Source organism: Lycorma delicatula, chromosome 7, assembly GCF_047948215.1.
Source record: "Lycorma delicatula isolate Av1 chromosome 7, ASM4794821v1, whole genome shotgun sequence".
NCBI lineage: Eukaryota > Metazoa > Arthropoda > Insecta > Hemiptera > Fulgoridae > Lycorma > Lycorma delicatula.
This window is the reverse complement of record NC_134461.1, coordinates 139,016,394-139,037,699: the sequence shown is the minus strand read 5'-3', so window position 1 is coordinate 139,037,699 and position 21,306 is coordinate 139,016,394. Positions and strand designations below refer to the sequence as shown.

The 21,306-nt window shown below is 30.1% G+C and overlaps 1 protein-coding gene across 2 annotated transcripts in view; it reads left to right on the top strand.

Moving 5' to 3' along the window:
- Scm (Polycomb protein Scm) overlaps positions 1-21,306 on the top strand; it is a 50,015-nt gene that overhangs the window by 8,791 nt on the left and 19,918 nt on the right. For both annotated transcript variants that reach the window (XM_075371405.1, XM_075371406.1), the window contains exons 3-9: positions 3,451-3,593; positions 6,300-6,441; positions 8,042-8,229; positions 9,357-9,591; positions 10,954-11,139; positions 15,632-15,778; positions 18,647-18,832. In XM_075371405.1, coding sequence (XP_075227520.1) covers positions 3,451-3,593; positions 6,300-6,441; positions 8,042-8,229; positions 9,357-9,591; positions 10,954-11,139; positions 15,632-15,778; positions 18,647-18,832 — 1,227 coding nt within the window. The remainder of the gene's footprint in view (positions 1-3,450; positions 3,594-6,299; positions 6,442-8,041; positions 8,230-9,356; positions 9,592-10,953; positions 11,140-15,631; positions 15,779-18,646; positions 18,833-21,306) is intronic.

Genomic DNA, 21,306 nt, shown 5'->3' with positions numbered 1-21,306 from the left:
AAACGAAGCAAGACCAGACTGGCTAGTTATCAATAAACGTTTTTTTTACATTTCTTCAAACTTTTCAACTTTAGAATTGTATAAAACTCTAGAAAGGCAAGCTTTTTTTGAAGTACAGTACATGTACTGAGTGTAATTTTTTCCCCTTTAAAAGTTTGATACAATATTGCATTAAACATAATAGTTTGTTAGCTGGGTCAATCTGTTTGAAGTGACCCAAGGGTGGTTGCTTGACCAATTAAAAAAAATTGAAACCTACCCACTAGTTTTCTGCATATGTCAGGACCTTAAAACGAATTTTTTATTTAAGCAGCCTTTACTTGTGACATCCACTTTTGTTACAGTGCACACACTTATTTTTATGATTGTGGGGTTTATGTTAAAAATCATAACTAAAAACCTATTGGTCCTGGAAGGATGAAACAAGAAGCAATTTATTCATTTTTTGTCAAGGTAAAAAATTGGTCCAGTGGTTTATTTACCTATCTCTCTCTTCTTTCTATGAGAAAATTACCAATAAATTTGAATTCGAAAAACTGTGAAATTTCTCTTTTGACAAATTTTTTTAAGAGGCAGGGATGGCATATAAGTTTAAATTATTTTTTTATTTGTAGGTATTTGTTAGTAATTTTGCCATAAATAATATTAATGGTGATATGCCTAAATTTTATGATCTAATTTCATGCCAAAATATTATTCCTTACCCCTAAATTTTTATGAATTTTTGAAAACTAATTTTAAAAAAAATTCAAATTTTGGCTTCAAATAACTGATGAGGTGGTGATAAAAATCTCAAATTTGCACAACTTTCGCTTTTTGTAACTGTTTATGGCAAATAAAAAGGTTTCTTGTGTGTTGTGCTAATAAAAAAGTTATAACCTCTCAAAAATCATAAGAAACCTATAAAAAAGCAATATCATCTTGATTCACTAAATAAGTGCTCCAAGGGGGTTTCTTGTCATCTTGGCACTTTAATATTTTTGTACTTATTACTGTATTTGAAATAGACTTGTTTGAACAATTCAACTGCAGTGTTCATGTTATAACAGGCGCTTGGAGTCATTTCCAGCCATCAGGAAAATACATGTGGCAACTTACTCATTTATGCTTCCTGCATCATTTTTTGCAGTTACAGTCTGGTCAGCCTGACCAGACTGATTGAAACAGATTTGAAACTGATTGTTTCAAATTTCATCCTGTGTTTGGAAGTGTTTATTAAATAAATAAGTTTTACGTAATATTATATTTGCAGATTGGTATCAAAGGATATTTGATACCATTGTATAGTAGAACCACCTTTAAACTATGCTTGGACAAATCTATGAAAAGCCAGTCCTCAGGTTTATGAATTTGCCCTATTGCAACGTAAACTCATCAATATTAGTGCAATAAACCACATTATTTTCATCAATAAAGTATGAGAAAGTTCTTTTTGTTGGCTTCGAAAGCTGAAAATTTGTGTATTTCTTTTTCTTTTTTTTTTGAAGTAAATTCCAACCTTGCAGTCTTCATCCAACAGTTCAGCTTGATTTTTTGATAAATTTAAATCCCTAACCAAGTCATTTAATTCACCTTGTGTTATAAGATTTGGCTTATCGGAAGATAATTCAAAATCAAAATCATTGTTTTCTTCATCGCTGCTTTCGAAACATATATTCACAGATAACTCAGGAACTGAAATAATTTCACTGTGAGGTACTGACCTGATTGCAGATATCAATGAAGGATATTTTACAGTATGTTTAGATTTTTTAGAAATTCCAGATCTACTTGTTAAACAAAAGTAACAATTGATTACAAGATCCTTTGGTTCACGCCAAACCATAGGTACACCAAAGGGCAAAGCCTTCTCTGTACCTTTCAGCCATTCCCTTAAATATACAGAAAAATTAGTACGTACTATATGAGGAGCCCACATCTTGTCCTTGTCACCAATTTTACACTGAAAGTACAAATTATATGCTTTTTAATTAAAGGTGTAATGTTTTTTCTATTTGATTTTATGGTAAACTCACCAAATACATAACAAAAGGCATCCACATCATTTACACAATTACAAGGCCTTATGACACTGCAGTGTTAACTAACTTAAGACCAATAAGACTAATTTATTCATAAACCCAGTGCTTACTACAAACAATATGGCTGTGTTTTCAACAGTTTTGACCTGCACAGATATGATAATCTTATCCATGAAAGCACACTCTTCAGTATTAGATATGATATCATAATATGTGATTATGATATGATTTAATTCTTTGTCTAGTATTGTTTATTTATAGTTTACAAATTATACTAACAAAGTTAAACAATAAAGAATAAGCTAACAAAATACAATATAGGAGCTTAAAATGCTAACTACACGTTGAAAAATGAAAAAATTCTTTAATTCATATTTAAAAGTTTTTCAAAAATGGTGGGGGATAGAAAGAGTCTTGAGTTCATATTCATTTTCAACATCAAAAAACAGATTAAGATCATGTATCGTACGTTAGGAAACAAAAATTTTGTGTATCAGTGTTATTATTGATATCATAATTTAATAACTTAACCAATACCAGTAACCTAATACAATTTTGATTCAAAAATGTTTGCAAACTTACCCAAATTGATATTTTAATAAGTAGCCTACTATATCTTTTTTCAAGAATTCATTTTAATTTTTATATTGGTTTATTTTTGTAAACACTATTGAAGAAAAAATAAATTGTAGCAAAATTTTAATTATTCTTCAATGAAACAGCCTGTTTATGTAGCAGTGAAAGTTTATTATTTAGTGTGGTTAACCAACAGCTGTGGTATCTCTTCTGATAATTCTCTTCTTCTGATACTTTTTTAAATTTTAATACAAGTAGTATAAAATGGTAGGAAATGTTAATAGGTACATTATATATATTGTGCGTCCTACTGAATAGAGGCAGTATACAAATAATGCATTGTTACATTATTTGTATAGAAAGAAGTTGATTAATCTGTTGCTTTACATTATTTCATCTAGTCTTTCTTATGGCTGTGATGTATTTAAAGGATCTGAGATATATGAGGCCTAGTAGAGCATTGTTTTTTCCGAGTTTTAAATCCATTTTAAATTTCAGTTACTGATAAATGAAATGAAAATATCTTGGCTGAAATGTCACCTATATTTTGTTCAGTTTGGGATGCTAATATGCAAAAGTATGTTTGGGTGAGTGGGAGGAAGGTGTGGGAATCAGTTCATTTCCTCATCTTATTAGTAATTCTGGTAAAATATGCTTGTTACTATTGAGGGTGGCTGAATAATTTTCAAGAGTGATGTTAGATTAACTAAAACATTAGGCTTAATGCATATAAAGGCAGTTTCAGTGCATGTTTTATATGAAAGTATAAAATAAGAGTACATATTTTTTTTTAATGTCATTAAATAATTTTTTAGTGTAGTATTTTGTTATTAAAATTGTATATTTTTTGTAGGTCGACCACCTAAGAATAAGGCAGGTTGTACTTGGTGTGCTGAAAGTAGACAGTCATTAAAGTATATTTTACCTACCCAACATGGAAAAAAAGAGTTCTGTTCTGAAACTTGCCTTTCTGAATTTAGGAAGGCTTACAATAAGGTCAGTATTATTTGAACATTTACTGCTTAATTGTTTGCTCCTCCAAAAATTCTTTTTTTTAATCAAGTGCTGAGTTTCACGTAAAATGTATCTAAATTTTTTATTTGTCTTGAACCTCTGGAAGTTGTACAATTATATTGGGAAAATTAATTATTTAATGTTCTTATTGATGTGATGACAATTACATTACTTTATGGTTATTAATATTTAATCATATATTTAAAGTGGTAAATTTTCAATAAGAGTAAACCTGTATAATATGAAATTGAATGTATGTTTTTGGATTAACTCCTAAACTACAGAATTTGTTGAAGTAAAGTAAATTTCAAAGCCTGCTATTACTAGATTTGAATGCTTTCTTATGTGAATGGGGATATGGTAAAACATATGCAAACTTGATCTACCATTTTTATTTTTTGATTAGTACATCCAAAAGAGTAGAAGTACTTTTTTTACATTTACAACATTTGGGATTATTGTACATCATCAGTTGCATAAAGATTTTCTGATACACAATCCAATGTTTTTTTGTTTTTTTTTTTAAATTGTTGCCTTTATTAGTATAGCTCTGGCAGGAGGGTTTTATAAAATATTTAATAAATTTTGAATAAAGTTCTAAAATCATATGCTAACAGATTCATGCACTGACAAATTATAATCCATAGGAGGCCTTGCGGTTGAAAAAGAGAAGGCTTTTCTTTTGTTCCCAACGACAGACCAAGAGGACAAGACATTCACAAATCTAGAATTCTACTTATCTGAGCGGCATAGTCCCACTGGTTTTTTTGCAAGTTAAAGGAGACGTGTCAAGAGTGAAAAATTGCGGAAAGCATCGTATTTAACATATATTGTGTTCAAATATTCTTGGAACTATTGGGCATATCAGGCTCTGTATCTTCTAGCGAGAGCTTAGCCCTAAAAAACTATTTATCATTAAAAATATTATATTTTAAAGTATAGGAAATAATCAGAAGAATTATAGCACAGTTTCCTTTATGCCTAATTAACAGGAAAATTAAAAAAATGGAGTTATGAGCACAACCATCAGAGAGGATTGCATTTCTTAATACAGTGTGTATAAAAAAAGACCTGATTTTAAACAGTTATATGTCATAAAACTATTTTAAAATTAGAAGGCAAATTACATATTATTCAAAAATGTAATTCTTTATATGCTGTTTGGATAGCTGAATTCTTCTCCAATGGATTGCAGACAGTCTTCTCTTAAAGAAGCTACTACAGCTATATCCTGGTTTTCAACTCATCCAAATCAGCAAGTAATGGTGGAACATAAACACATTGTTTCATGCCACAAGGTGTAATGTCTGGGAATCTTGGGGGCCAAGAGTGTAGTACCAAGTCTTGGGCTCCTGTACACCATATCTATCATTAAGGTGATGTTTTATTTAATGATAAGCCGATGTGGTGGGGCACCATCTTGCTGAAATTTGTGATTGAAGAATTAATTTTTCAGAGTCTTCATTTAGTTGTAGAAAAAGCCAATCCCGCAGCTTCTCGACATAATGCCCTGTTACTTGTTTCCTTCAAAAAAGAAAGAGCCAAATTTGTTTTAAACAAAAATGGCACACAAACATTAACTTATGGTGAATCTTGCTCCTGATTTATGATTTCATGTGGGTTTTCAAGTCTCCATATGCAAAGATTATGATTTGAAACTTACTAAAAATTAACTGCGATAAGAATCTATCGTCTTCCACATCGACTAAGAACTTATCACAGAAACCTTTACGTTTTCTTTTGTCACTTAGATGGAAGAGCTTGCACCAGTTCGTGTTGGCTTAAAATAAAAGTGTTGACTTAACACCTGCCAAACAGTTGTATGATAGATTGCAACTTCTTGGCTAGCACAATGAGTGAACTTTTTTGGGTTTTGCTAAAAAGCCTCTTGAATTCATTGTATATATTTCTCTGAAGTGTATGGCTTTCCTGAACTTTTCCCCTTATAATAAAAATGAACACCCAATTTTTCAAACTGTTTATCAATGACATTGTTCTTAGTGATGATGGATTGTCCTGAAACTGTGTCAAAGCAAACTGAACCATTATTACATACTCTAAATTATAGAACACAAAACAGCTTTTGTTGGATGAATGCCATGTTTTATGACTTTGCATATGTTAGAGCAATAGCATTGCAATCTGGCGACAGTATTTGAAATTCTTGGATACACATCTACAAATGGTGCAAATTTCATTCATTGAACTTGGCTGGTTGTACCGGTTTATGGTTTTGAAGGACTTATTATAAAGGATGATTTGTAATGTAACACATCTTAAGTTAACATGTTTATATCAAATCATTCTTTTTGATACACATTGTATTTATAACCTTTCTTTAACAAACTGAAGAATTAGGTATCAAGAAATCTGTAACTATAATTTTTAACTGGTCCCTTGTATTAATCTATGTGTATATTACTTTTGTATGCTTTGTATATACGCACTTTTCTTTTATGTTTTATTTACACTCAACCATATAATGGTTCCTTAAATTCTCCAAGATAAAGCCAGGCACTTCTGCTAGTTATTCATCTTTAATTTTGCATTTTTGTGGGTTACATACATTGGTTTGTCTGTAATCATTATATTTTAATCTGGTAAAGCAGCGAATTAAATAAATAAATAATGATAAAAAAGATTAATAAAGATTTATTATTTCATTACATTTACTTATTTTTGTTGCAGGGAGCTTGTGTTCAGTGCGATAATGTAATCAGAGGTACTCCTGTCAGATTAGAATACCCTGATGCTCCTGCTAAAGACTTCTGTTCAACGATATGCCTTAATAAACATCAGAAGAGGGATTCTGACACTCCAGAAAAAAGAAGTAATTTAAATTTACATTTTTAGTGTTAATAGTACTTCTCATTTTAATTTAACACTTTTTTAATTTTTAATATCCTTTAACATTCTTTGTTTTTAAATTGGTGTAAATTATTGCATTATATAATGTAATAATTATATTTAAATTATGTTTTTTATTGGAACTGAAATTTACTCACTTATTTCCAGTTTGTAGCAGTAAAAATGGATTTTCGGGAAACATTTGTTATTCTGGGTGATCATTTGAAAAGTTACCACATTTATTATTCGACAGCTATCAGTCCCATCGTATTTTTGTTTGTAGGCATGTCTCAAGGGAAATCTTTTTAAAATTATTTTCAAAGGAGTAGATAATAATAATTATAAATAATTTTAAAAAGGTTTCCCCTGAGAATGGTATACATGCCTGCAAACACAATGGGACTGATAGCGGTTGAATAATAAATGTGGTAACTTTTCAGATGATCACCTGGTAGACTGATATAGACAAGATTTCTGCTTCGTTGGAATTAGACTTGTAGCTTGTCGTAAGGCAACATAATTTTGAAAGATAAAATCTTTTTTTTAATATAAATTTTTTAAATGTAGAAATAAATAAGATGCATTTGTGCGTGTTGAAACACATAATATATATAATCTATAAAATTCGTGAAAGAGGTTTTAGTAATTATGGTAAAAGAAAATTTGTTGCTCACTTCTTTAAACAGATAAGATTTGTTTATTTTATGTTGCAGACTTAAGTCTGTTTTATTATCCTATTTTAAGTAGTGGAAAAATTTAAAAATACAGTGAAAAGCAATGCGTTGGACATTTAAAACCATTGAAAAACTATTGTTACCATTATTTTGTTAAAAAAGAATATTTCCTCCAAATCTGTTGTAAGGTTTCAATGAATCATTAGAATTTACATGAATTACTGATATACAGGATGACCTGGTGTCTATAGAGCACCTGTTGTAATTTGTTGTTAATTTTTTATTACAGATGTCATTTGGAATGCATCCCTACTAATTAAAAATTTACATTATTAAAAAGTAAGCTATATGTACAAATTTATTATCAGTTCCTGATATGGTGTGTAAGATTACACTCCACAATGAATGTTAAAGTGTGCAAATGTTTCATGAGAAGAGGCTCTAGTGTTTTGAGTAGTATTGAAGAAATAATTAGTCATCAGAAGACTTTTTTAGAAACTAATTAAAATCTAATTTTACTATTTATTGTTATTGACATTTTTACAAAATCTATCTTTTATGTATTATAGAGATTCTTTTTTTAAGCGATTTATTATTTAATTTTTAAGAATTATATTTCTTTGATTTATAATGACTTCATTCATTTATTAATGAAGATAGAGTATATTAAGTGTTAGAAGATGTTAAATAGAATGATTTATATATGCAAATTACTTAGTTGTCATTAGTAGATAGAAAATGTATTTAAATGCTTTGTATATTACTTCAAAGTATGATTGCATAATTTATTATGGTAATAAAAGCATCTACTTAACGGTTTAAAATTGAATCAGTTCATTATTTGTATTACTTACGCATTTCAAAATAAATTTTGTTGTTAAACTTAATACTCTTTCTTTTTTTTTATAGATGTAAGTGTGGTTGCTGATAAATCTGAAAGAAATAATCAAGTTGTTGGTAATTTGGTTCATGGTTCTCATAATGCATCTGCTGCTGCATCATCGCCATATCCACCGGTTCCATTTCAGACATTCGATTGGGAAGCATATCTTAAAGAGACCAACAGTTTTGCTGCACCACCTGAGTATTTCAAACAGGTTAATAGAAATTTTAATTTCATCGCTTTATTATTAATTATTAAATTATTGTATTTATTGTCTTCACATAGAAAAAAAAACATGATTATTTACTTAAAATTTTACTTACTAAAATTTACTGATGTAACTGTGATGAATATAATTTTTTCTAACTGAGGGAGATATTTTGAAACATAATAGCATCTTTTAAAGAGTCTTGGCAGTATTGCAATGAGAGTGATTGTACATATGGCCAAGCATTACATCACAGGATTATTGACTGTGAATTTTCTAACATAACGCATACTTTCTCAAGTTTTTTTAATGTCTTATATATTGCATAAAATCCACACTTGACAGCTTCCAGTACAGCATCGTGTACATTTGTTTGTTATCCTAGAACACCATTTAGAAAGGTTTGTCTTTGCAGAGTGTTAACAATCTTTGAATTTTTTGAACTGCAGTAAACTGAAATGTTAATATTCCATATTTTGGCTTATTTTTTCTAGTTTATATGTACTCAATCTCATTACCATAGTAAAGAAAAGGTTTTCTTTATGCTTATCTTTCAGAACTTGTTCTGAACATTATTTTCGTTGTCAGTTTTCTTTTGTGAGTTATTGGGTATCTACGGTGAACAGATTTTAGGATAATCCAATTACTCAGTAATGTTTCCTTTACAATTTTTTTGACAGACATGTTTAGATGGGTGGTGATGTGATGTTTCTTTGAATCAGTTCATCCACTTTCTTTTGATGCTTCTCATCAATCACAAAGACTGGTCAGTTGCTGCAAAATTCTTTCTCAATATTCCGTTTAGATGCTTAAAATTCACAAAATTTTATTTCCCACTTTTTCACAGTAATTCACTTAATACTTCTATCATCGTAAATATATAATATTGATAAAGAAAAATTAAATCTTGTACTGTTTAAAAATCGGAAAATATTTACATTTCACAGTTACAACATTTTCCTGTTAATAATGTAATTTTTATTCATTACTATGAAAAGTGTTACAACAGTCTTACTTTCATTTATTTTTATTACACTTGCTAATTGTTGTCATACAGTTTTTTTAAAATACTTGTTTGATATGATTTTATTTGAACTTATTAGTATTATAAATTTTATCTTTTTTGTTCATAGCATCTTATACCACCAATGAATGAATTTAAGATCGGGATGAAATTGGAAGCATTAGATCCAAGAAATCTCACTTCAACATGCATCGCATCTGTTGTTGGTGTATTAGGACCGAGGCTTAGGCTAAGGCTGGATGGAAGTGATAATAAAAATGATTTCTGGAGACTAGTGGATTCTAATGAAATTCACCCTATTGGATATTGTGAAAAACATGGTGGCATGTTACAACCCCCATTAGGTAAATAGTAGTAATAAGTTGTCTAATAATATTTTTATTGAGCATGTGTGATTTTTGTCTTTATTTATTGTTGTTTATTTATTTATTATTGACTAATATAATATGTTTGAGTGTATTTGGAACACTAAATTTTAAAAGTTTTCTTAAAATTATTAATTTTATTTCTACTGTAATTTATCTATAAGATAAATAATAATGTATGTTAATAAAGAATGGAATAAAAAAGGAGAGTGATTGAATGGATTCATTAAGTGAAAATTTTTTAATTTTTAGGTAGTCCTCTATTTTTCTTTATTTCTAATGAACAAATTATTTTATTGCTAATGAAAATAACAATAACAATATGATATAATCGTTAATTAAAAACCAAGGCTAAAAATTAGCTAAGGATATGCAGATATCTCTTGTTACCACATATATGCCTAACTTCACATCAGCGAACGCAACATGCTAGCAGCTCAGATGTCAGCGGGAGTACAGTGTACATACGCACTTGCACAAGTGTCACTCCCAGCACATAGCTGATTGCGCAGATCTCTCACCATAGCAGTGCTGCAGCCCCACCACTCAGTGTCCAGTAAAAGAGCATACACCAGAGTGAATTTTCAATTCATCATCGACCACCACCTGGAAAAGACCAAGAAGAAGAAGAAAAGAGAAATTTGCTGGCCGCCTCTACAAGGGACTTCCTGGTGGATTCCAACATCCTCGCTGGAGCAGCAGGCCTGGTTGGCCCACTGGGCACAGATGCTATCTTCCCACTCCAGCTCGCTGGGCTTCAATTGCCCTGGCTGGGAGACTCAGCAGCAGGAGCTGGCCCAGCAGGGGATCATATACTTTACCACTGAAGTGGAAAACCACTTTGGCTGCACCAGTAAAAGACGACTGATACCGACCTGACATTGTGGGGTTCTGGGAGCCACCACTGCCATGCTGTAGTGTGGACCCAACTGCCGCTGAGGCAAAGCCCAATCTGATTTCAATGAACGAGCCGCAACTCCCCAACTACAGCTGAGTCAACTATGCCAGAGACCAGCTTTCAGACCCAACAGGGTCTTATATACATTCAAAAAAAGATAATACACTTTTTATTGTACTGTTTTAACATCCATGAGTGAATTTTGACCAATTTTTTTGTATGCTATTTTCAGTAATAAAATTCTTTTCAAACTGTTGATGTTCTCTGTTGTGGGTGCTAATGTGAACATCAGACAGTTTAAGTTTACTCTCGATAGGTTTTCCTCTGTTGCCATTTTTCTCTTTACTTTATTGAATAAACAATAAAAGAGGAGTAATGTTAATAAATATGTTTACCCATATCATATATATGTACATATATCCTGATTTTGTTTTATGTTATAGGTTTTCGTATGAATGCATCATCGTGGCCTATGTTCCTATTAAAGACATTAAATGGAGCAGAAATGGCACCTGCCAAAGTATTTAAAAGTGAACCTCCAACTCCAAGAGCAAATCTTTTTAAAGTTGGCATGAAACTGGAAGCAGTTGATAAGAAGAATCCTCAGCTAATCTGTGCAGCTACAGTCGGTTAGTTAATAATTTGTCTCATGTAACACAATTTTTATAAATTTTGTTGTTGAAAAAATGCCTATGACAAACAATTTTCTTTTAAATTGTGCTTGTTATTTTTGTTACTTTACAAGAGTGTCTGAAAAGAACTGATATAAATTTTAATATATATATTTTTAACTGAAAATAGTTTATATATATTAATATTTATTTTACTCATAGTTTTTGCTGTTGTGAAGTTTAGTCTAATATCAAGAAACTCAAAAAAAGCTGTTTGAATTCCATATCCTTTAACACCTCTTTTAAATGGCCATTATTTTAACATCAGTCGTCTCTTCCTGCAGTCATCAGATTACTGAATCCTTGTGACTTAACCTAATATGTTGTCTTACTGTATACATTCAAATCGGGAGAAGCTCTGAAATATTCAGTATATCCAGGGAAGTTATGGTGTGACTTTCTTAAATTTAACAGGGTGTAATTTTGACAGTTCAGTCGCTTAATTGACTGTCATTTCTTGCTGTCAGCTTTTTCCTCTACTGTAATGATGACATGATTTTTCAGTAGAAATTAATTTCATTTTTGTGCAACAGTCAGTGTTATTGGTTAAAAAGAGACCATATATGATCATAAGTTATGTTTAGTCCAATTTTGATGTTAACTGCAAAACCATACTTTGTATTCAGTGTCCAGTGTGACACTGAACATCTGTTATTTTTATAATAAAATGAAAATCTTTCTAGTGTTTATACTATCTGTAATATATGATGCTTTCAGTGTTAATAATCTTCACTCGCTTATCTTGGATTTCCTTTGTAATAAAGTTAGCTATTCCTGTGAATTCCACAATTTGATCTGATGATTTTTAATCCCTTGAGGTGTAATTCAAAGTCATCCAACCTCTAACTCCTTTATACACATTGTCATAGTTGCATTTCACTTAACTCCATTTTTTACTGTCATTGATTTGGCTTGTCATTGTTCACATAAAACTGCATTGTAGTATAAATGCTTTTATATTCCTGTACATTAACATAATGCAAAGAAATGGCCCCACCGTTTCAAATGCATACTTCAGATCCTTAGCAAATGGGATGATGGCTGTCCAAGAGCCTATACGGAAAATAAGTTAAAACCAGATGAAGGAGAATGTACAAGCTAGAAAAAGTTTGAAAACCATATGGCACCATTCTCAAAAAAGGTACATAAAAAAGAACAAATAATGTAGGGCATTTAACTCGTAAATAAAATAAATAATTACACTTTTTAATAAAGGTTCATTAATTTGTTTTTTAATGTTTTTATAATAAAACTTAACTAAAAGTATAATCTAAATCATTATGGAGCACAGCATTTTTATAATAAATTACAACAAAATATAGTTACGTATAGTTTAAATTTGTGTGAAAAACTGGAAAATGTAATTGCTTTTGCAATGATCTTTAAATTTAAGAGTTAAGAGGTAATACATTTTGGTTTCTTAACTGTTTGGTTTCATAATCAGTGTTGTAATAGTAATATCTTACCAGCTGATGTTCCATTTTGCCAAAAATCACTTTCGACTAAAACCATCTTCATTCCTGTTAATTCCAGCCTTGATGTCAGCTTCACAAGTCAAATTAACAAAAAACATGTTTGCTGAAATCGTCCTTAGTAAATGTCATTTCCTTTACTCATACATCAACTACTTTACTAATTAGTCATTACCACAAATTTTTATAATTTGTGTAATGACTTTTACATTACACAAATTAGACATATTATGATAATTTTAAATGAAAAAAATAAAGTTTTTTTATTATTACCTAATTGTTATAGAATTATTACTGATTTCTTTGGTGGATAAATAGCATCTTGGTCTTTATCCACAAGATTTTAGTGAGGGGGCTATATTCTGGTTAGTCGTGGCACTTTTCACCCAACTGTAAATGTTGTATATCATGTACTTTTGCACAAGCCTTGAATTAAAATAAATTTAAAAAATAGAAACCATGTTTAATAGTCTACTTCTGTAATTGTAGCAATTTTAACTCAAAACTCTTTAGCCTGATTTTCTTGAATAAGATAAGAGACCTTATTGTCTCAATCCTATGAATACTGCTGGATTCATTCTAATTTGAATAAAAGACACATTGGTCTAAAGCAGTGTTTCTCTAACCTTTCAGTATTTGCGACCCAATTTTCAGTCTTAATTTTCATCGCGCCCGCCTCTCGTAAATTAATAATGTATTTAAGTATTTTGACACTAAAGCTACACTACAACCTTAATTAGAAACCTTACAAATTACCAAGAATAAGTAAATTTATTGATATTTGGCAGAATCAGTACGTCTCTATTGCCCTCTGTCTTATGTCCACCGAATCGGACTTTCTCGTGGCTTTGCAAGAAGTTTCGATTTGTCTCAAACATTCTGAATAGTCTGCGTTAACTTGTATAAATGCTGCACCTTGTTCAATTCCAGCCACCCTCAGTCGAGTCTAACCTTCTATTGCTATTGAATCTATCATGAATGTGTATGTTGTAATTTGCGTATTAATTGCGATTCACGGTATTAAATATTCTTAGCAGTAGATTTATACAAAATCAGATAGTATGGTTCCGAAAATAAAACCAACAAAATATCCTCAAAAGTACTTAAATTTTGGGTTTACCAGTACTGAAGTAAATGAAGAAGAAAGGCCCCTAAAGTGTCATTTTCTCAAAAGTTTTGGCAGCAGATAGCATGAAACCTAATAAACTTATATGATATTTGGAAACGCTTCATAGTGAGTACGTTAACAAACCCCAAGAATTCTTCGAATTAAAATTAAAATCGTATGAAAAGCAAACACCATTTAAAAAAAAAACATTGTAAATGAAAAAGCTTATCTTGCTTCTTGTAAATTTTTATATAAAATAACCAGATGTAAAAAGCCTCACTCCATTGGTTAAAAGCTTATTTAGCAACTGTAATTGAGATTATAGAAACTATATTTGGAGATAAACATAGTTTTATTATAGATCGTTCAATGTCTGGAAGATTCCAAAGTATACAAGTAATTTTGAAACAAAAATCTCCACAGTATGCCTGGATACATTCCACAGAAAAGCTCTGACTTCCAAAGAAATGAGTCCTGGTGTGAATATTGTGCTAATGACGGTTGTAACCATAGTAAATTATATAAAAATTTGATCCCAAAAATCAAGAATTTTTTCTGTACTTTGTAAAGACTTGGATGGTGCAGTACATACAGTGTTACTATTTTATTGTGAGGCAAGATGGTTATCACGTGGGAAGTTTTTGCAACGTGTTTATGAATTAAGAGATGAAATCGCCATTTTTCTAGAAGAAGAAAACCGACCGGTAGCCGACCAGAACCCGAGAAGTTTCAAGATAGTTTATTTGTAATGGAATTGAGCTACTAGGTTGACATATTCAAGACATTAAATACTTTGAATCTTCAACTCAAAGGAGCAAATATACATATGTTGGATATGGGTGATAAAGTTAATGCTTTCTGTAGAAAATTGGAATTGTAGAGCAGACATTTAAATTTTTAAGTGTCAAGTGGGTTAGGAATCCCCAAAGGACTCTGAACTAAGAAGAAATCTTCATAGACTTCACAACAAGTGGCAAAATCAAAAGACAATTTAGTAGTAAATCACTCTTTGAATTTTGGGCAGAAGTGTGTGATGAGTTTTTTATACTGAAAAAAAACAGGAGCATTTCATATACTAGTACCACTTTCAACATCCTACCTTTGTGAAACCATTTTTTCTGCAGTGGCTGCTTTGAAGACAAAATATAGATCTCAGCTTAATATAGAAAAAGAACTCAAGAGTGTCTATTTCTAATACTAAACCTTCCTTTGAAAAACTTTGATCTACAAGACAGGCCCAAGGGAGTCACTAGTGATGATTAAATTTGCTTTTAATTTAGCATTGATAAGTTAAATATTAAATTATTTATGCAGTACTGATACAATCCTATTTATAAGTCTGTATTATATTAGTGTAAATGTGTATTTTATTATTTATTATTATGTCAGAATGTTTTTTGTTTTGCTTTCAGTAAACTAATAAATATTTTTAATATTTCCTTTTTGATATGCTAGCTCTCCCCATTTAGTGTTATCACGTGACCCTAGGGGGGCGCAGCCTACAGGTTGAGAAACACTGGTCTAAAGGGCTTTCGATACCTATTTATCTTAACTTACTGAGATATTAAATAAACAGCTTTATAAAAAGGCTTTAAGAAGCTAAATAAGACAGAAAATGAAATTAAAACTTTAAAAGATGTACAGTTTCTTATTCTTATTTAATATAAATATGATTAAATTAATTATTGGCTGAAAAATAATCTTTTGGGATTAATCTTGTTTGATTAATGGATGTTTATACATTCATTGATGCTCTGCTAATACTTAAAAAGTATTAATAACAGTCCACTCTTAATAATAATAATAATAATAATAATGTTATTTTTCTTTATTCAACTATTAATGATTTACTTTTTGTTTAAAAATTAAGGTGCTGAGAAGGGTGAGATGATTCATGTGACATTTGATGGGTGGCGTGGTGCATTTGATTACTGGTGTCGCTATGATTCACGTGATATTTTTCCAGTTGGGTGGTGTGCGAAGAGTGGCCATCCATTACAACCTCCAGGGCAGAAAAGTCAGTATCTTGTTGGCTGTTATAATTGTTTTATAATAGGTTTTTTGTAGAGCGTGATGGCATTTTCACTGATTGTTTAAAAATTTCATTTTGGTACAATGCTAATTCGTTTTTTTTTTGAGATATTTTTATCATTGTTTATAATATGATTTTGCACATTGACAAGTTGAAGAGTCTATGTTGTACAGTTCTTTTGAACTGGCATTTAGACATATGAGATCTTTATAGAAATTTTTTTATTTTTTCTAGTGATAAGGAAAAGTGGGGTAAATAAAATGATCCTGAAGTGACTTTGGCATGTTAAAAACCTTTCATTATGATTATTATCAGCATCAAAACATTGCTAGTAGTAAAAGTAAATGAGTAAGCCAATGCAGTTTGCAAGGGTGATAGAATATCATACATTATTATAGATTATGGAGCATAGTTGAAATAAAAAAACTAGATCAAACTTTAAACATGTTATGAATTATCTATCATGATGTAATATTGTGCATTGAATTGCACCTGTCTGCAAATCCAGTGATTGGTGTTAATTATACAATCCCTGTAGAAGAGTTGTTCAATCTCCTCTAATGGGTGGTGGTACTTCTTAAGTTTTAGTCACACTATCTATTACATGTTGTTTAGCTATCATTTGGTGAATTACTTTCCCACATTATTGTGGGAAAGTAATAAGTTACTTTGATTAAGTGCTTAAGATTCCTGACATGCTTTTTATGCATCTTATATTAATCTAATAGGGCTCCAGAATCTTTGTTTCACTTGTTATGCATTTCTATCATTTGGTACTGAATTGTCAAAAGGAAGCCTTCAATCTCCTAGAAAATTTACTATTATTACAATAAAAGTATAATAGAAAAGTGGCTATTATTACAATAGTCTTGTAGTGGACTTTCTTTTTGGCCATATGTGGACATTTAGTCTGAACAGCACTTTAATTAGTCCAGCAGTAAAGTGTTAATATGCCCCAGTGATGGTCTTATGTTTTTCCAGTTAATCTATGAGCACCACACCATGAGAATCCCAATAAATTGTAGCCATACTTCCTAAAGATGGAACCGTTTTTACCTTCTTTGGTGCACATTCACCTCTGCTCTCTCCTACTGTTTTGGACTGTGGTGTGTAATGATGAATCCATGCCTTATCTATTGTAATAAAAAAACTTTGAAGAGACACAGCAGATTTGTGTTAAAATAAGTCTAAACACCCTTGAGGAGTATTCAGTCACCTGTTTACAGATGCAGCATCCATCAAGAGGAAAGCTTCATACCGAAGTGTCATGTAAATTATAAAGGACACATTCAATTGAGATGTTTGTTTTCTGTCTACCTTCTGTCTGATCATTTAATACAGCATTGTGGATTTTAGTGGTGATTTCTTTGGTTGTAGCAATTTTTGGGCTTCTAGAATGTTCAACATTTGAATGGATCTACAAGTAAATTTTAAATTCACTAACTCACTTTTTTACTGTTGAAAACAAAGAGGGTTATTTAAATGATTTATTTAATTTTTAAATACTCTTGTAAATGTTCACTTTTTGTTCACTTCACTCTCTCCTTCTAGATGCACTTGGTTTCTGATGATTCAGCGGCTCCATATACAGTACATAAGCATGCTCATCACTTCATTTGGACAGTCCTGTTCCAGTCTCTGACTAGTCTACTACAATCTTTAAGAATTATTTCAATCATTAATACAATAACTTATCATTACATTTATGGATACAATAACTTATATAAAGATTCACATGTATATGAATAATATTTACAATTCACAATATAAATGATTATAATTCCAACTACACAAGACTTAATTTATTAAACGAATCAGCACCAATTTTCTACATACATATGTATATCCGTTGGGTGTGTTACACCTTTTAAAATAGCTCAAACTTTAATTTTATCTATTTTGCAGAAAATATCAAAACCTGTTCAATTTACTCAATCACCACAAACAAAAAATTAAACATATGTGTCTGAATCTTCGCAGTACATCATCCAAAGGATCATATTTGAATAATATAGTTATTTTGTCATTCTTACACCATTAACAGTCCAAAAAGTTTCCGAACAATCCTGGTAGTGCAGTTAAGTTTCAGTTGACTATCCTCATTGATAAATGACTGCCAGAACAGTAAAAAGCAGCAATTGGTATTCAACATATCGAAAAAATTGTTTTTTTCAATCCATCTGCAACTAGTTATCTATGGTATCAGCTAATCTACAGTACAGTAGATGTATTTGAATATATTAATATTGGTATTTATTAAGAACGTATAAAAGATTTACTTAAATGTGATTTAGGTTAACTAGCATTAAAACACTTGATATTGTGGAACACTATTAATTGAAATTTATTTTGTTTTACATCACCTGTATATTAATATGATAACAAGGACTAAATATTAAACCAGTAATATGCTAATACAAAATCATTTTTAGAAAGAATCTTAGATTTTTCTGTTTAATTCTAGAAGCGTGTTTCCTGGACATTGATTCTGCACATCAGAATCTGGAGCAGTATATCACATGTCGTGTCCACTATTTAGGAACATCTGAAGTTACAGTGCAGTAATATCCTACAAGCTTTCAGAAGAGTGATGTTCAGGTACCTGATGCTCCACTGTTGTTCAGAACTTATTTTGTCATTCAAAGAAAACAAAAGTTTTTTCAAAAATCTTTATTTTTAGTTGCTGAGTTAGCTGATCAAAATTTTTATTAATAACTTCATTATTTCTGGGAGGAAGACTGATGATTATTCATAATTTTTTTTTTTTTATGTATAATTACTGGTTGAAATTTTTATTTTTATTATAGTATTTATTGTTAATAATTTACATGATTGTTGAATGTATCTTTACAGTGGGTACTGGAGCAAGTCGTTTTAAAGGTAGAGTCTGTAGTGTGCCAGTGGTTGGGAATTCACCGGATGCAATACAGTTATCTCCTCCGCCTCCTCCACCTCCAACGTTACCATTATTAAGAAGTCCTTCAGCACAACCAAACCTAGATACAGTTACTTCAACAACCCAGAAACATTCTCCAACTGGTAGGTTTAAAAAATATATTTATTTTTGTGTAGCAGGTTTTTTTTTAAATTAGGCACAACACCATAGAAAATAGTTTTGTGCTTTTTTATTTGTAAACTTATATACTGTTGTTTTAACAAGGGTTAATACAACTTTATATCAACATGTCCTTAACATTACACGTCAGATATGGTTGAGATCTGTGTAACTTAATCATGTAACTAAATATTCTCATTGAAAATATCTATAGAAGTATCTTTCTCAAATCTTATCCATAGTTCGTATGATTATTATGAATTTTAAATGATTAAACTGTTATGATTTTCAAATATGAACGTTAACTTCAAAATAATTAAATACATTGAATATTTCCAACAAATAAAAGTTGGGTAACATCAATCGGGATTCTTGAAGAGTAGAATTACACGATACTTTATAATTATGTTTTTTGTCATTTAGCAACATTTTTAGAATTTATATTGTTACCTGAAGTATATATTAAGTTTCAGCAAATAATCATATAGCCAATTCTTTGAAGTAAAATATTTTTCTACCTTTGTGAACAGTTAAGACATTGTGTAAAGATGTATCTTTCTGTATGTGCACACGCATGCAACCATGTGTATCGTGTGATAGACATTTGCTTTATGTAGGTTAAAGTAGAAGTGGGGGTTGTATTAGAGCAGCTTTTCTCAATCTGGGGGTCATGAAATAGCCTACAACTTTACACATAAACAATAATGAAATAATTTTATGAGAATAAAATCATTTATTATAAACATCTTACTTTTATTTATAAGTACATATGTAAAGAAAATAAATTATTGAGGTGGTTGCATTTATTTTTCATTTAAAAGTTTCTGCATATGTGGATCTGTGTTTTGTGAACACACAAAAGCAAATTATTTTCAAGTGATAAAAGATGACTCCTATAATTAGTTTTTAGCCCAACCATAGATTAAAAAAAAACGCTTTTCATGGAGGTAAGTCATGGCAAAAGGGATTAATGTTTACCTTGCTTCTATGACTAAATTTCCATACTCACTTCAACAAGCAAGCAAACACATATCTAAATCTTCAGATGTGAATTGCAGTTGTAACATTTTATCTGCAGACAATTCGATGAGCTGATCATGAATTTCAGCCAGAAACTTAGCAGTTGGAACACCATTTTCACTAAATGGATTCAGTACCCATCTCTTCAAGAAATCATTTTTATCTTGTGGGAAATACTTCAACCGAGATATTAGCTCATGCAAATCCATGTATTCAAGCTATCCAAACTGAGGTGAATAATTGTCTTCATCCAAATTTTTCTCTTTATAAGCTGAAGTGAGCAGAAACATATCAAAATTTTTGCTTTGAAGATGAATATTCCAGATATCAAGCTTCTAAATAAAAAGAATTTATTTTAATACATAAATATATTTATATATATTTGCACCTGCAGCCATTTATTAAGTGCTAGTCTCTGTTTTTATGTTTTAAATGGTAAAATTAAGTAAAATGTCTCTGTGTATAAAATATTAACAATTATAATATATTTCATAGTTTACATATATAAGTAATACTATATATATTTTACATATTGCTAACAAAATTCTGTCTTTGTAATTTTTAAAGTATAGATAAGACAGTGATATCATTTTATATTTTATCTCATTTATTCCTTAACCTTATATTTTTTTGTTTTAGTAACTTGTTAAATCTTTTAAACTATTTAGGAATTTATTAAACATTTTGTATTGTATTTATAATTTTTCTCCTACTTTCAAGCTATTTTTAGTGATGTTTTGTTACTCTCATATTCCTCTTTTAAATGTTATACATAACTGCTTTCAAATTTCTCAAGTACAGGAAAGATGAACTTGCAGTTTAAATTGAATCTGGATTATTATTTTCATTTACAGTAATTTTCAATATTGTGTTTTGCAATCTGGGTTATTCCATAAACTTAGTTTCATAAACTTCCTAACAATAATACCATAAGTTTCAATGCTATTAATTAACGCATAATGTGCTTATACTATATATGCATATAATTATGACAATAATTGGCTCTTATTTTAAAATTAAATTATAAAACATGTATTATATAAATATCAGATCTAAGATGCTAAATTGTTAAGCATCTGTATAAAAATGTAATTTTTAAACTCCTTATAAAATTTGCTAATTTTAAATATTATTCATACATCCAAGAGTTTACAGTATCCAAGAATATTGGAATTAAGTGTTCAATATCTTTCCAGCAATCAGCTATGTTCAAAACAGCAGTATTATCAGCCTTATATAATATTTTACCTAGTAGTGAAATCAGATTATTTTTTTTTTTATAAATAAAACTAGAGGTTCTAAGATATTTGTTTGAGTAATACCTTTTTCAAAGTCTTTGTTATAAATTCTTTTTTATCCTATTACTTTGCCTTTCACAAAGTCCCAACTTTGTAAAAATCATCCATAAAGTTTTTATCTTGATAAATTTAAAAAGATA